The sequence below is a fragment of the Psittacula echo genome (assembly GCF_963264785.1).
Source record: "Psittacula echo genome assembly, chromosome: 7".
NCBI classification, from domain to species: Eukaryota; Metazoa; Chordata; class Aves; order Psittaciformes; family Psittacidae; genus Psittacula; species Psittacula echo.
The window spans coordinates 11,787,981-11,804,366 of NC_137740.1; the positions used below are offsets into that span (position 1 = coordinate 11,787,981).

The window sequence follows — 16,386 nt, forward strand, 5'->3', positions numbered from 1 at the left end:
TCCTTCTTACCCAGTCTTAGTGTTTCTCTCCCCCTGCCATGGTTGCTGTTATACACAATGGCCTTATAAAGTCTTTATTTATTTTGTTATGTCTTTTGGAGTATACTTGCCATAGGAAAAGAAGCAACATGCAAGGAGTGGTCCCTTATCATCCCTTATTGTGTAGGAATCTCAGCTTTGCTCCAAAGGAAAGTTTTCTGGGTGCCCAAGTGAGGAGACAAGATAAGCCCTTCCCCGCTATCAGCTGCCAGGCAGAGGACCATGACTCAAGGTCTGCTCTTGCTGCCAGAACCCACCATGCGCAGCCAGGGCTCTCACTCCTCCCCAGCATAGGCAGAAGGCTGGTGTCAGGCATCTGCCCCAGGGAAGCAGGGACAGGAGCATTCTTCCTCTGTGCTCACTGCAACACACACAGAGTATCTGCGCCAGGGCATCACTGCAGCACCCTGGAGCAAGGGCTGGAAAGTTGTGTTGCGGTTGTGACTACAGCCTGAGTGAGAAGACCATGTACTCAGAGGGGAAATGTGAGTACAGAACAGTGATGGGGCTTGCCTGGAATCTGAGTGCAACAGTAAGACCAGAAACAGCTGTGATGCTGCACTTCAGCCCACCACAGCTGCTTAGGCTCCCCAAGCATGTTAAAACAAGATTTCTTCAAAGCCCTCACTCAATGCAAGGCAGGGCTTATGATGAGCATCCATCAAGGAAGGGCTGAGCTCAGTACCTGGCACAGCAGCCACCCCCTGGCAGCACTCCCTGCACGTAATTAATAACAACTGCAAGAGAAGTTCCTTGAGCTTGGGCAGCTACAGATGTTTGTGTTCATCCCTTAACGACATTAGAGCCAGAAAAGGTGTAAAGAGGTGGGAAGAGGGCTGCTACCATGCAGCTGGTGTCTTCCAGCTCTGCAATTCTTCTACACACCAACTCTCAGCAGCCCTCTGGATTTGATGGGTACCAGCAAAAGCACATGCAGCAGATCCTACGTAAGATTCTACAAAGCCAAAAGGTTTCTACAAGCTGCTGTCAACTGATGTATTTCTTAAAACAGATAATAACCCAGTGGAAACAATTTGTTTTCAGCTGCAGGACTCGTGGCTTGAACACACAGCCTTGGGATGAGAGCCCCAGCAGCAAAGCAAGCCTCCAGCAGAGCCATGTGAATGGCAGTGCCAGTTGTAAATAAGCAGTCGCTGGGTAAGGAGGGGATTGGGTTTTTGTGAACACCAGTTTAAATAAGCAGAGGTGTCACTTGAAGCCTAAATAAGGAAATAGGAGTTTGATTTTTTTATTTAACTATATGAGGCCAAATCCTCACCCAGCTGCAGGTGACAGTGCCCAGCATGGCCGGTTGTGATCTGTGCTGTCAGGGGAAGCGCGCTGGGGTTTTTAACCTGCTGTGGCTCCTTTAGCATCCCGTGCATCCCGTGAAGGGTAAAGAGGCTGAGCAATGGAAAGATTGCCAAAGATGTGGAGTCAGGAGCAGAAACACTCTGCACCTACAATGCAGTGCTTCCCAAATGCTCCCCCAGTCAGCATTTGTGAGACCAACATGATCAGCTGTGACAAACCTGACCCTGCAGTACAGCAACCCGCCTCTCTCAAAGACATGAAGCTACAGCAGAAATGAAGCCAGATCATAAACCACTGTGGCATGACCTGGCCATGCTAAATTCCCCTATTTGCTCCATCCCATTCACACCTCTGGCTCTTTCTCCCCTGCTGGGTTTTCTTATCAACTCCTGGTACTTCATACCCCTGCCAGGAGACCCCACTCAGAGCAGGCGATAGGTTTCTGGGTGAGGATGCAGTGGTCCTGGGATGAAGCAGGAGGCTGGGGCGGGAAGGCTGCTTCATTTCTCTCCCACTATTTGAAAAGAAGGTGGCTGGAAAAATAAAAAGGAAAGTCAGAGGGAAAGGTCATGCATTAGATTGATCTGGGGGGCTCTTTGCTACCGCGGCTGTAATGGCTGTTTAATTATTCCCAGCTCACGTGGCAGTTCAGGAGAGGCTCTGAAGAAGGCATACATCGCTTCAGGGCAAATAACTGACCGAAGATTTATTTCTCACCCTTGGGTTTCCATGCGTCCCTTCACAGGCCTCCTGCTGTCCAGGGATTCCGCAGCAGAAGAAGGCTTTGCTCTCTGAGGTGCCAAACCCCAGCCTGCAAACCCATGCCCCAGAGTCAGGGAATGGTCTGTGGGTACCGCAGGTCTGAAAGCACTTGTAGGAACATTCATAGCACTTTCAGGGCACTGCAGGAATGAGGGGATACATAACCCACAAATTTTCTCACCCACTGTGCTACCCTGAAAGCCCTGATCCATGAGAAGTGCTCTCACCCATGGACTGTGAGCAGCAGCCTCTGCCTTCTCTGGCATCTGCCATGGGAGGAAAGGAATGGGGCAACTCTAAGCGGGACAGGCAGCTGTATGGCTTGTGCTCTCTCCACTGGAGAAGCTGTGGATGAAGGGTCCAGGCTGCTGTCATTGCTACCCTCTGAGTGCACAGGAGGAAGCTGGAGGGTCTCTCATCCCTTTCTGTCTATGATTAATCTGCCACAGTGAGGGGCAGGGACACAAATCAGAGGGGGGATGAAAGAGGATAAATCCATGGTATCAGCAGCACCACATTTGCTAGATAATAAACAGACTCCGCTCCTCGTAAATCTCCTTCCATTCTTCCATTCCCCCATCATTCCCTGCCACTGACACTGGCAGACATGGAGCTGGGCTGATCCTGGCCTTTCTGGTGTTCTGGCTGGTGGGAAGAGCTGTGGCTCCACCAGGCTGATATCCTTCACCCCCTGCACACACTGGGGTGCAGTGAGTGCTGCAGGACAGCACAGTGAAGCCCCATCCAAGCTCATGGCCTTTAGACAGTGCATGGGACACCTGAGCTGACTGCCATGAGGTGATCCATACACAAATGTCTCAACTCTGTGTGTTATGCGGCTCTCTGCACACCAGGTGAAGAACTCTGATTCTGGAACAACACCAGCACGTGAAGTGGGTGGGAGAAGCACTAGAGACACCAAGCACCCTTTAGTTTACTTGGTATTTCCATTCCCCACCTCAGTCCCTAGATGTGGCTTGTTCTCTCTCCCTGCCCTGCTACCTCACTCCTTGTTTTATCAGCAGCCAGCGCAACCACTTTTCTGCACCCCACATAGGGACGTCACCCTGTTCCTACACCCTGCTCAGGTATCATGGAGACGTTGACACTTCCAGGCAGGTTTCCCTGGTGACAGAGTGTGTTTCATTTGAATCTGACACATTGCTGGAGAAAGCTTTAGGTAATGCTACTTCCCACACAGCTGGAGATGTGTCCATGCCTGAATCTGGACACTATGACCCCAGAGCTGAGGTCCTACACTGAACACCTCTGCCATGTGGCATGGGATGCTCTGTTGCTGCTATAGGGCAGGACTCTCTCCCTGGGGTGCTTGGGGACAGAGCAGGGTGCAAATAACACTTCTGTGTCCCCAGAGCAAAGCAGCAGCTCCCAAGCTCCAGCCTGCCCCAGCAGACTGGTTTTACTGGGGGACATGGCTGTGGGACAAGCCCTGGATGCTGCGTATGCTGTGAGAAACAGCCGTTTGGGTGCCAGATGTTCGGTGCCACAGTTGGGTCTGTCCCAGGAGCAGCCATGCATTGTGTGAAGGCTCATGAGTACTGCAACTCACACATGGGGAGAGCATCAGGGAGACATCACAAGTAATGAATCGCTTGGTTGAACACCTTGAGGGGTGTCAGAGCCCTCCAGGAAAGCCCCAGGCTGTCTGGACACCTTCCCCATGGCCTGAGGAGAGGATGCTGCAGGGGAGGTACCCAGTCCTGCCTTGCAAAGCACTGTCAGGCACTTAATAGTACCTGTCCCCACCATCTCCCTGGCCTGGATTTATGCCTTGAGGGGTCACCTCTGGCGAGACTCTAATAACACGACTTTATTAGCTTTCTTGTTCCTTCTTTAAGATACAGTGGCAAGGGGGAAGGAGGGCAGCGGCACCTCAGGAAGGAGCGGGAGGCGCACGGATAGGAAGCTGCTGCCCTCATGATTCCCCTTCTCGGTGACAAGGGGGAGAGGGAGAAAAATGATGCTCCCTCAGAATTTATCATGCACCCAATTACAATGTTAATTGGCAAGTCCCAGAAATCAATTAATTCGCAGATTTTTTTCAATTAAAAATTAAGATAAATCATAAAACGTTATTAAGCAAAGGCCAAACTCTGTGAACTTTTTTTTTTTTTAAGGCATCTAGGGTTTTTTTTTTTTTTAATTTAAATAAAAAAAAAAAAGAGCTGTGTTGCCAAAGCCCGATGCCCTTGAGTGCCTTTGCTGAAGCGCAGGGGGCTGTCATCAGCAGGACTGGGCTGAAGACAGATAAAAAAATATCGACCAGTCGGACACACTGCTTCTGCTTTATTGATCAGGCGGGAATTTAACTTGCTGTGCATATCCACCGTGTCAGCAAGGGCCACAGGCGAAATTAAAAGTACTTGGCTTGGAGATGTCGCCTTGATACCGGGGGGTGGGGAGAGATGGAGGGAGGGGGAAGAAAAGGGGGAGAAAGGGAAGAAAGGAAAAGAAGAAGGTGGAGAGAGAAGAAAAAGAAGGAATGAAAAGGATGAAGCTGAGCAGCAGGAGGTTGCAGTGCTTGCTTTTCACTGGTTGTAATCTCACTTGTTGGACAGGGCTCCTTGCCCTCTCTGGAACGCTTGCAGGTGGCTACCACATGCAGGGAAGAGAATTAGCATGTATTTCAGTGGAGCTTTGGGAAAAAGGCCTTCTCACTGAAAACTGTCTCTAATCTCACTCATTCAGATGCTGGGGCTCCTGCAGTGTTCGCTGCACAAGAAGTCTGCGCAAGTACCTGGCCATCAAGTTAAAGTCCCCAGGCATAAATCAAGGAGACCTGAGGCGAGAGCCATGACCCTAGTGTGACACATGACAACAGAGCTAATTCGGGTTTTACACACTCTATTTATCCTGCTGGACCTGCAGTGCGGCCGCTCGCCCTTCCCAGAACAACCGCTCCCGCATCCCCGGGAAGGTCTCCTCCAAGGGCCCTCTGGGACAATGCAGTGCTCAGCAGATCCCACTGAGATGAAGCAAACCTGTGCCTGGGGCAGTGTGAGGAGCAGCTGTATTTAAACATAGGGTGCCCTGAGGAGGAGAGCATTATGAGACACATCTCATAACTTGCTCTAGGTCCTTATTCTGACGAGGAGTAATGCAGAGAGCCCTTGTCATTTGGGCATAGAGGGAACACAGGGATTGTGTGCTTCTCTCCTTGTCCATCAGCAGGAGTCGCTGGTGCAGACTTTGAGTGGTTACCACAGGATGACTTTAACCAGAAAGTCCATGAAACACTGGGAAAGCAACCTGTGAAAGGATGTGAAATCCAGGATGCATCTCCAGATATCTGGAGACATCTCTCAAGGACAGGGGCCCTGCCTGGAGCGACCAGGCCATCTCCCAAGGTCCAAGGCCTTCATGTTTTAGCTATACTGCCAGCTTCCTCTCTGTTCTTTATCCCATCAGGTCCAGAGCTGCTTCTGTTCCCTGAGGAGAGCTATCGTTGTGCCTGTCTACATAAAGAAGCCTCAAGCTGAAGCCCCCCCTCCCCAGCAGAGTGAGGATGCTCAGTGCGGTGCCAGGGGCTGAGGCAGCACTTTCTGCTACAACCCTGGCTGCTGAGAGGAAAAGAGCACACATGCAAATGAGGGAAAAGAATCTGAAGAGGGATGCTGAAGGAAGATTTAAGCCTGGGCAGAGGTGCACTGAGAGCTGCTACAGGAGCTAGGGCACCACAATCTCATGGTTGGCTCTTTTCCTCTGACATGAACCAAAGCTGGCTGCAAGAGCCAAGCTAAATCTCTCATCTGGACATTTCACCTGCTTTGAAACAGGACTTCCCACTGCATCTTGCCCTCCTTTCCCTGGTACTATTTGGTTCCCTCTTCATGACAGTATATTTGAGGTCACCAGAAAACTGCCTGCAGCACTTTCCATTTGCACCAAGGTGAGAGACCCTGATGCCCTCTGACTTCTGGGAAATGTTTCCCAATCAGAGAATCAGAAGACACACCAGAAAGGTCATTAGGAAGAATTAGTAGCTCCCGAGATGCTGGGTGCGCAGGGATGTGTCTCCACACTCTCAGCACAGTGGCAAGGAGCAATGAGAGCTGCTAGCCCACACTGGGAACAGCCAACTGGTGGGCATGGGCTTTAAAACACAAATATGCTCAGGTTAATTATTCAATGTGGAGGAAGGAGAGGAAGAAAAGTGAAGGAGAGAGTTCTCACAGCCATGGGGCACTGTGAGATCAGCATCACCCCCCATTGCCCACCCAAGCATGTCCACCCCTGGAGGCAATGGGGATGCACAACCATGCCCAGCTCTGGGATGCACAGGCATAGGCAATATTAAAACACAGCATGAGGATACTGCTGGCTACATCTGCTGAGCTAAGAAACCCCTTTAAATAAGGCAAAGAGCTGAGATAGTCTTGTCTGTGCTCGCACAATCTTTCACCTGCAAAAGAAGGAACAGGGCAGGCATGGCCCAACTCACCGCTACACCCTCTGCACCTCATTCTTTTGGGGAGGTGAAATCACAGCTCTGAAGCATAGGTTTGTTCTAGGAGCAAGGCAATGCAGAGAAGAAACTGTTAGCTGTCACACAGGGAGGTAAAAATGCCCCTTGCCAAATACATATTTTAAAAAGAGTGCTGCATATTGAAGACCAGAGCATCATGTTATTAAAACCACTGCCTCCAAAGGCACATTCCCAGCCTTCAAGTGCTTGACTCAGCAACTGTAATATTTGTAATGTGACTTCCTAAGGCTTTTTAAATGGCCAATAAATGCCTCTTCCCCAAACCCTAGAAAGCACTGTGAGCCCACCAGGGACCATCAGCTGAAGTGGGCTCCACAGCTCCCGCTGTGCCTCCCTTACACCTTATCTGTCATCAAATTTATTTTCCCTCCACCCCAAACTCCAACCATAGCCCCAGACCTGCCCCTTCTCCACACAGCCTCCCCATCGTAAGCAGGTTGGTCACTGCCTGTGGAGCAGTGGGCAGGGTTTAGGGGTCCACCACCTCTGCTCTTGGTATTTACCTGCATTGACATATGCAGCAATGCACTCATATGTGCACAAGGATGGGGGGGTGTGTGTGCCTGTGCCAAGGGACACTCATGGGTGCTGCTCCCAAATGCTGTGTCTGCCTGTACTCCCTGGGTAGCCCTGGGCTGGGGAAATGCATCTGCAGCTAAAGCTCAGAGCTGGGGCCCCTGACAGCTCCAGAGACTCTCACATTTCAGTGTGCTTTATTGCAAGCCTTTAATACGGGTGAGGTGTAAAACAAGTGAATATAAATCAAGTGAGGATAGGAGACCTGCATCTAGCACACAGATAAGCTTCATGCACACAAGCCAGGAATATTCATGTATGCTGCAGCGACCAGCCTGGCTGGGGCACAGGGCATCGCTGTACACAAAGGTTTGCTGTTATTATTTCTTATTTTCACCTTGGTGGCACTTGGCTGCTCAGCTGGGGATCGGCACCTTTTGCTCTCCAAGCTGTACATGCAGAGCAAGGAGAGCATCCCTCCTGCACAGCGCCATGCAGCCGCTTTGTGCTTTTGCTCTGTGAAGGTGAACTCCTCTTTGGAGGAGGAATGCTAACAGTCTTGGCTGGCAAGAGTTAAACCCCATAAACCCAAGGCTTGTAGTTTTGTTTTCTTTCAATTTATACCCTTCACTTAAAGAGGGGGAGAAAAAAAAGAAAGGAGGGGGAGAAAAAAGAAAGCCAGGTGACATATTCTAAGAGGGAGCACCGAAAACGTGTTAAGCACTTCAAAATCTCATATATTCAATCGGCCTCTGGCAAGACATCTGCCTAATGTTAGCGCTTAAATATCCTTTTCCATTTTACATGCATTCAAGTCTCATTTGAGCGAAATGAAACGGTATTATTAAAGGGAGATTTTGCACAAATGGCCTGAATTTGACATGTCAAGTTCAATGAGGCTGTTACATATGTAACACCGAGAAGGGCTCGGAGGCTGCCGGCTCTTGAAACAGCGCCAGTGGCTCAGAAATGAAATTTGCATTCAGAGAGCCTTGCCTCGCTGAGCGGAGCTGTGCACGGGGCTCGCTTGGACCCACACAGGGTGGAGGAGCTGTGGGGTGAGCACCAGCAGGTCTCTCCTTCTGCTCTGGGACGCTGGGCACACCAAGAAGGCAGCAGAGATAGAAACTCAGGCCCTCATTCCCCCTGTTTTTTCGAGGGAAATCTTGACCCTGCACCATGGCTGGATCCTTCTGAGTGACGTTCATCACTTGTCCAGTGGCCAGTGTCCATCCCCAGGGCATGCATAGCACCTTGGCATGGGTGGGTGCTGCCCTGTGGCTCAGCATGGCTCCTCCTGCCTCGCTGGGTGATGCTCCAGCTGGGTTGACCTTGAGATGTCCCTGCCGCGAGCCAGGATCGTCACACCAGCACTGCTCTTGGGGAAGAGATGCTGTCCCTGTCCCTGTGAGATAGCAAACCCCAATCCCACCAGCTGAGCAAGGAGTCATTGGTGTGGGTGGGTTGGAATCCCAGGCTGTTGGTGAGCTGCGACCATGGGGAAGCATCATCCAGGTGGCTCCTACAGCTCCCTTGTATCCCAGCCCCAAAAAGATCCTGTGATGACCTGGAGGAATCCCTTTTCCTCCTTGCTTTCCTCTGTGCTCCTCTGAGCAATGTGGAGCTCCCCACTCTTGCAATGCCCAAAAGCCCCTGGTGAATGCTCAATACTCAGCAGAGTCAATGGCATGGGGCAGCTCCTTCATCAGCCTTTCCCCTCTTGATCTGGCCCTTTGGCAGCATCTCATCTGGCTCCCCACCACACAGCCCCATGGCCACGCTGTGTCAGGTGAAATCCCAGCACACAGGGAGCCCCGATGCCATGGCAGGAGCTGCTGTGTCACCCATCAAGTCCCTGGTACTGCAGGCTCAGTGGGCAGAAGGGGATCTGCCTTCCTAACCCCGAGAGCAGGAAATTTATGATTTTGTTGCAAATCATTAAGGTTTATTAAAACTTAACAGCACGAGCCATGATTGGCTGCATCCTCTTTAAATTAAGAAAAATAAAAGGCCCTTGGAAAGCAGCCCCCCGGTTCACTTCTCCCCATCACACTGATAAGTAACAGCTGCTCAGCCATTTCCCTAACAAGTCAGTATTGGCAGGGAGCGGCCAGGGCTGCCGGTGCCCGTCATGTTTATAGGCCTACATTTTATTTTTATGTTTATTGGGTTATTTGAGATCATTATTAGTTTCTCTCTCCTCTTGTTGATGTGTTCTTGCTCCCGGCTCCTCCAGCCAGGAAGGGTGGGGAAACGGGAGATGTGGCCACCCGCTGGGTTGAGCTGCCCCAGTAGAGCTAGGCAGCACATAGGACCTCGACCTGCTCACATCCCACTGCCTGCTATTGCTGCCCACCCTGCCTGCTGGCTCCCACCAAGACTGGGAGAGACCATCCCTGTGCAAAGCTGCTGTGTTACAGATTAGCCTCCTTCGCCTGAATCCATCGACTAGATTGGACGTTATCTATCACGCTATGGAGGGAGTCGTTATTTAATAATTAATAAAGACCTCTGATTCTTCTTCATCGCCTGCGTGGCCGAGCAGAGCGGGCCGGGGAAGCGAGGGCAAGCTGGGGAGAGCTGTCTCCTCTCTAACTGCTGCTGTTATTTAAAGGAATAATGCCATTCTTTTTCATTTGTCAGCTGGCCCACAATGGCCCTTGTCATGCTTTATGATTTAGGGTTTCCTTTCCTCTCCCATTAAACGCCACCTTCCCATCACCGCCTCGCGCCAGCCAGCCTCCGCTCCTGGCTTGCGGTTTCAGTTTCACTCTGATATTGGCCCAACTTCTTTGATGGGCTCCTCCGAGCACTAATTGCTTCTGTTCATTTAAACCTGTTCACTAATTTGCAGTGGCCCTTTATTAAGTTGGATGCAGCCCAAATTACACCATAAATTACGCTCGCAGGAGGACTGGGTGTCGCAGGGGATAAATGCGCTGCCTGTTCCCCACGGCCCCCCCACCATCTCCATCTTTCCGTGCAATGCCTGCAATGGGGATGCGGATCTCAGCCTGAGGCTGTGGGTGCTGGATTTGGGAGATCTCAGCCAGGACTCACTTGGGGAGGTCTTTCTTTCTAAAGCTCTCTCCTTCTCCTTTCATCTGCAACAGCTATTGCTGAGTTGAAAGGAAGACCCAAGCCAGGCAGGGATGGATTCTGCATCCTCCGCACTATGCACAGCCACATGCACCCCCTTGCCCTGGCACACACATACACACTGACGCATGCACTCTCCCTCCTCTCCCACCACCTGGTGATGTAACTTTGCTTCTAGTCGGCAGTTTGATTCCTTTCCTCACCTTTTAATGACCGGGGAATTCATTAATAATTGAAATAAACACGTTCTTTTCCAAGGCTGCTGAGTTTTATGGAGGCAGGGCCAGGGATCTGCCAACCCTTGGCTGTAGCCGTTTCCTAAATAACTGCTAGCACTTAGAATGCAATTATTATTTTAAACAGGGGACTTTGCTGTGCTGGGGAAAGCTGAAGGGAGCTGCAGGCAGCTAAGGGGCAGTGCTCATCATGCCGCAGGCCTGCTCCATCACAGGATGCGAGCAACATGATTTCTGCAGGGAAACAGGTGTCTGTGCCTTCCAGGGGGCATTTCTACCTGGCTTTACCATTGCAGTGAACTCCAGGGAAATGTTTCTGCCCCACTGGCTAGCATTAGATCTCCTGTATCTGATAGCTGTGGGTACCACCATCTCCTCTGCTATCCTCAGGTGCTCAGGCTGGCTAAGCAGGGATGCTGGTGGACCCAAGGGAGCTGCTTACCTGATGTTCAGCTGGGTGAGCTTCTCCAGCTCCTGCTCCATGTGCTCCTGCAACTCCCCGGGGCGAAGGAGGACCTGGCAGATGGGGCAGATCGGAGCCTGGCTGTCAAACAAAGTCGCTTTCTTTTTGCCTGTGGGAAGGAAAAGAAGGAAGAAAGCTTTAGCTTTGATCAGCTGCCGTCAGCATCACCTGCTCTCTGACCTGGTCTTATCCTAGCTGAGGTCTGAAACCAGGGAATTTTCTCCTGGTATAGCCCTGTTTCTCTCCCTGTCCCACGCTCCCTGGGTCAGGGACTATCTCTGTTCTTCAGCAGGACAGCAACTGGCATGAGAGCATCCCATCTCCAGCTATGGGCTCTCCAGTCTTACATGGAAAGCAGCAACAGCCACATTTTGAAAGTGATGCTGTGCAACCCTTGCTCTCCCAGTTTGCAGTGCAAGCGGTGTGGCACAGCCCTACCCACTGATCCTGTGAACTAATAACACCAAGTCAAGAAGAGCCATCTTCATCCTCCTCAGCACTCCTGAAGCTGGGTGGGTCAGGATGACCCCCGGGAAGGGCAGAGTGATTCTCCATGGGCACACATGGTTGGGAGGCAGAGAAGACCCTGCAGTGCCAGGCTGTGGATGGCAGGGAGCAGGTCTGGATGCTCAGCATGGCTGCCCCTGTGGTCACTGGGACCTGGCTCACCCTGTTCGGGGCTGGGATGGTGCCCCTTGCACTTTCCTCACCACCAGCAGCTCTGGACCCTTCATCTGCTTGAGCTCCAGGACCTGGGGGCTGCACCATTCCTAGGTGAGATGCCTGTGTTCTTCAGTCCCAAGTACCTGGGGCCACCTGGAAGCAGGATGCAGCCTCACACCCTCCTCTCTGAAAATCCTTCCCGCTGTTCCCCTCCCCAACCACATCTCCTTGGTTCAATCCCTCCTCCGAAGCCAATTTCCTCCAGCTCAGAAACTTTATTGCCCCCTCTGTAAGGCATATACAGCATCTATTTAACATAAAATAAAACTCTAAAGCAAACAATGAAGTTTCAATAAAACAGAGGAACCCGCGGGTCTCCAGGCCCCCCTCTCCCAGCTGTATTAGCAGCTCTGCTCATGAGAGGGCGTGCGGAGCCTGGCTCAGATGGCTTTGGCAGGGAGAAACATGCTTTATAGCCGCCTGTTGTCATCCAACGTGAACCCTCTCGCTGGATTATTTATTTATGTATTAGACATGGATCAAATTGGTTAAATCTGAGTGAGAGGCAGTAATGCACAATAAAGCAGCCGGCGCTGGATACGAGGGGATTGCGTGCACCATGGCCTTCCAATCAGGAGCCAAAAGGTGCCATTTTATGGCTCCTAACAATGGCAGAGCCCAGTTAAATGAACCCCCATTAAAGGAATAGACCTTCTCAAAATATAAAACATTGGTGTGAGTGGCTTTACTGGGTCCTGCTGCTCACTGTCACCTGGCGCAGGCATTTAACGAGAGGAAGGGTCTGAAATAAATTTGAGGGTCACCTTGGCTCATCCTTGCCTTCCAGCAGGACACAGTACGTGCCTGGCAGGAGAGGGGCTGTTGGAGGGGTGTTACCTGCCCTTTTCTTCAGCCTCCTTATAGAAGGGGTTGGAAACTGAGGCATGAGGGACAAGTGGGGCAGGCCACTGCTATGTGGCATCCTCTACCTACCCACTCTCCATCCACTGAGAGCTCTTCCTTTTGCAGGGGAAAATGCAGGTGGTCTCTCCACTGAATTTGAGCTGCTCCTGATGACTCCTGGGCAGACCCTAGGAACCTCAATTCCTCATCCCTACCACCTTTCTGCCAGGGAGGACACAGCATGAGTCCAATGCAACTGGGAGCACCTTCCTTTCTCCTCCTTCCCCTGTGTTTAAATAATGCCCAGAACCCAACCCAAACAGCCAGCTCCTGCTGACCCATGCGGGAAAGGTCGGCATTTCAGTAATTCCACCTTCCTCTTGGAGCTTTTCCACTTTTGTATAGTGGGGGCCCAAAATAGCCCCAGAGCATCCCCAACCACCTGCTATTTATAACCCCAACTTCACAGCAAAACAATGGAACTGTCTGAGTCTCCCTCCCAAAATAAATAGGCAACCTTTGAGCGGACGGGAAATCCTGCTGGATCCCTGCTGTGGGGTTAGCAGATGGGTGGGTAAACAGGCTGCCCTCCGCCCTACCGCACCGCATCCCTGCTCCCAGCCCAGGCCACCACCGTGGGGCCCGCGAGCCCCTCGCCTGCCACCCACAGCTTGGGATGGTGGGGCAGGGATGCTCTCAGCAGCACCAGAGGGTGAACCAGAGGTTGAGCATTCCCAGGTCTCTGCTCTCTAAGGAGGGGATGACAGAGTGTACTGGACCCCATTGCTGGGATGGACAGCCTTAGACCAGCAGGCACAGATGGGGTCCCTCTTGGGGACCAGGTCAGTTCCAACAGGCTGGCGCCTTTTTCAACCTCCTGTACACCCAGGTCCTCACCCCCTGCTTGCTCTTCAGGGCTCTTCCATGGGCTGCACGCTCCTAAGCAGAGGTGACTCTGGATTTCAATGGGGAGAGATCTCAGATCATGGGAAGGAGCTGTGCTGCCTTCCATGGTGGCCACTCCCAATCTCAGCGTGGGCCAGCAGAAGAAATGAGCAGCAATGGCGTGACCCATCAACTACATCAACGAAATGGTGGCCACTTTCTGCCAAGGAAGGACATGACAGCTGTCAGCCCACATCCCTGCGACAGTCAGGGATGATCCCCTGATCCAGTGAGTGCAGGAGGCTGGTGCTTGCATTGGAGTAAGGGCTTCCAGAGGGGCAGGAGAACAGGGACCTGGACATGCAGCCAAGTCCCTGATGTAAAGATTGCAAAGCAGGAGGCAGGTGCTTACATTGGAGTAAGAGCTTCCAGAGGGGCAGGAGAACAGGGACCTGGACATGCAGCCAAGTCCCTGATGTACAGATTGCAAAGCAGGAGGCAGAAGGAGCCTGGCTTCTGGCCCAAGGGGCTGACAACCGTGCTTTTGCAGGAGCAAGGCTAAGTGCAAGTGACAGTCAGAAGGGAGGGATCATATCCAGAGCCAGCGGGACACCTACGCAACTCTCCTCAGGTCCATGAAACCTGCTGCATCCTGCAGTGCCACAGAGGCTGCCAGCGGGATGCGTCTCCCCAGATCAGCAGCATCCGCATCCACAGCGTGCCCCAAAGCCTGGCACATCCCACACTGTGATGTCTCATACTGGGCAGTGGTACCCAGCTCTGCAGTGTGGGATGCTAGGTGGAGGGAGAGTATGCACATTGCAAATCCCTGGTTTTTGCTTGTGAATGCAAAGGTAAAGTGAGATGCATACATCCCTCTTCTCCAGAGCAGGGACATCCTGGTATGCACTAAAAAGCAAAGGATGCTACACTTTGTGTGGCTGGATGGTGCTGGGGTGTAGATGCTTACCCTGCTTAGGGGAGCAGGCAGCTTTGATTTGCCCATGGTCCATACCCCTGAGCGGGCTGGACCGGAGCCTGCTCCAGCAGTGAGCACTGCTGCCCTGTGCCAAACACACTCCTGGGAGACCCTGAATGGCTCTTTTCAGCCTTTTGTTTTCTGGCAGCTGTGTTTTTGTTTTCTTTGCCCCTCTCTCTCCCCTTGCTCTCTGGTTACTCGGTAGGCTCCGCTCCAGTGTTTACCCTCCTTGGCTCAGCCTGCTTCCCCCACTGCCTACCCCCTGCTCGCCAGTGCCAGAGAGATGAAAAGGCAGAGCCTTGGTGCTCCTGCTGTTCACACCATCTCCTGGGCTCTGCGGAAATGTTTAACTCCAAGTGTTGAAACCCAATATTTCCTGCTCTGAAAGCAGAGGGCTCGATACGCAGACGCACCCCTGCATGGGGGAATTTGTCCACGGGCTCCTTTGGAGAGTGTCTGCCAACAGATCCCAGTTCAGGCGGGGACTGAACTGAACATGCCTTATTCAGCTGGGGATCCAGGGCCAGATCCTGCCCTCAATTACACTGACATGGATCCAGAATAACTCTCCTGAGTCCTCTGAGTCAGGCTGGATTCACTGCAAAGCGACTGCTAATGGGACCTGGGCTCCAGGCTGGAAGCTGGATTCAGGTACCAGGAATGCAAGCCTGGCACTCAGTAGGTGTGAAAGCATGAAGACATCCCCACCTCTGTGCCCTGGAATGGAGGGCTGTCAGCACCGTGAGTCATTTGGAGGTCAGGGCTGGGTCATTTGGAAGGGAAAGCTTACCCTTCACAAGCCATTCTGATGTTTTGGAGAGTATTTAAGTGAGGAAAAAAGGGACCCAGTCCACGACAGCACGTGATGTATACAGCTCCTCATCACTACGCGGCACAAAACAAATGATGCTCCCAAGTCACTCTGAATGAGCAAAGTTTTCAGGCGTGAGGACCAGAGCTCAGCAGGTTGCCAAATGAGTGAAATTTCAGTTTATTTCAGTTGCTCAGCTCTGCTGATGGCTTCTTGCCCAGCCAGGTGCCTCCCCAGGGATGCCACCCCAGCGGCACAGGCGGTGGCAGCAGGTAGAGAGCATAGATGGGAGCACGTTCCACTGCTGGGGATGCATTTGTTCTTTTCTAAGAGTCCTTTGCTGGTCAGACCTCAGCGCCTCTGCCCAGGCTTCAGGCCATCTTCTCCTCACACTGTCCTTCCTCACGGCCATCTGAAACTTGCCCGCGGGAGGACCAGCTCTTCTCTCCCAACTCTTGATTTCTCCTATCTCAAACTGTTTTCCACTTGTCTGAGTACCAAACTCCCCCTCCTCTGAGATGCCTCCCTCCATCTCACCCTCCTATTTCCTCTCTCTCCCTTTTAAACACTCCATCATTTAAACCCAATCAAAGCCAGTTGATCTGAAACTCTTCTGAATAGAAATGACCCATGCTGGGACCCCGCACACCGCTTCGGGGGCCGTGCTGAAACCAGGTGGGTGGTAATGGAAGTGCTGACACAGGCTCCTTGACAGCATTGCCACTGCCAGCTCCTGTAATAATCCCTCCCGGCTCCTCTGCAACTCGGTTTCCGCGGCGATTATTTTCCATTCGATGATGGGCTTGCTGTTATTTGTGTACTGATAGCAGATATCTTGTGTGACAAGCCTCTTTTCCTTCCAGCTCAAAAAACAATAATTCAAAGAAAGCCCCATATTAGCTTGGAAATAGCCAAATGCTCGCTATTCTCCTGGCGAGCCCGCGCTGCAGCTGATGGGGCTCACAGAGCACTGACAGTAAGTGGCAGCCACAGCCAGGGGAGGATGACAACAATGAGGCAAGAAAGGTGGAGATGGTTCATGTGTCAGTGCAGAGCACCCTGAAATAACAGCAGAGGCACAAAGTGTTTGGTGGTGAAGTGAGGGCGGGAATAACGTTGCTCATCGCTCTCCCATCTCCCTGTTATTTACTGGTGTGCTCCCAGTGCCATTGCTAGGTGCTGCCATGGATCCTGATGGTTTTGACCGAG

General features: G+C 52.0%; 1 protein-coding gene across 3 annotated transcripts in view; it reads right to left on the bottom strand.

The window, feature by feature from the left end:
- The window catches only part of RNF220 (ring finger protein 220), a gene marked incomplete at its 5' end in the record, with an annotated part of 217,980 nt that overhangs the window by 75,371 nt on the left and 126,223 nt on the right, over nt 1-16,386 (bottom strand). For all 3 annotated transcript variants that reach the window (XM_080623510.1, XM_080623508.1, XM_080623507.1), the window contains one exon: nt 10,916-11,045. In XM_080623510.1, coding sequence (XP_080479636.1) covers nt 10,916-11,045 — 130 coding nt within the window. The remainder of the gene's footprint in view (nt 1-10,915; nt 11,046-16,386) is intronic.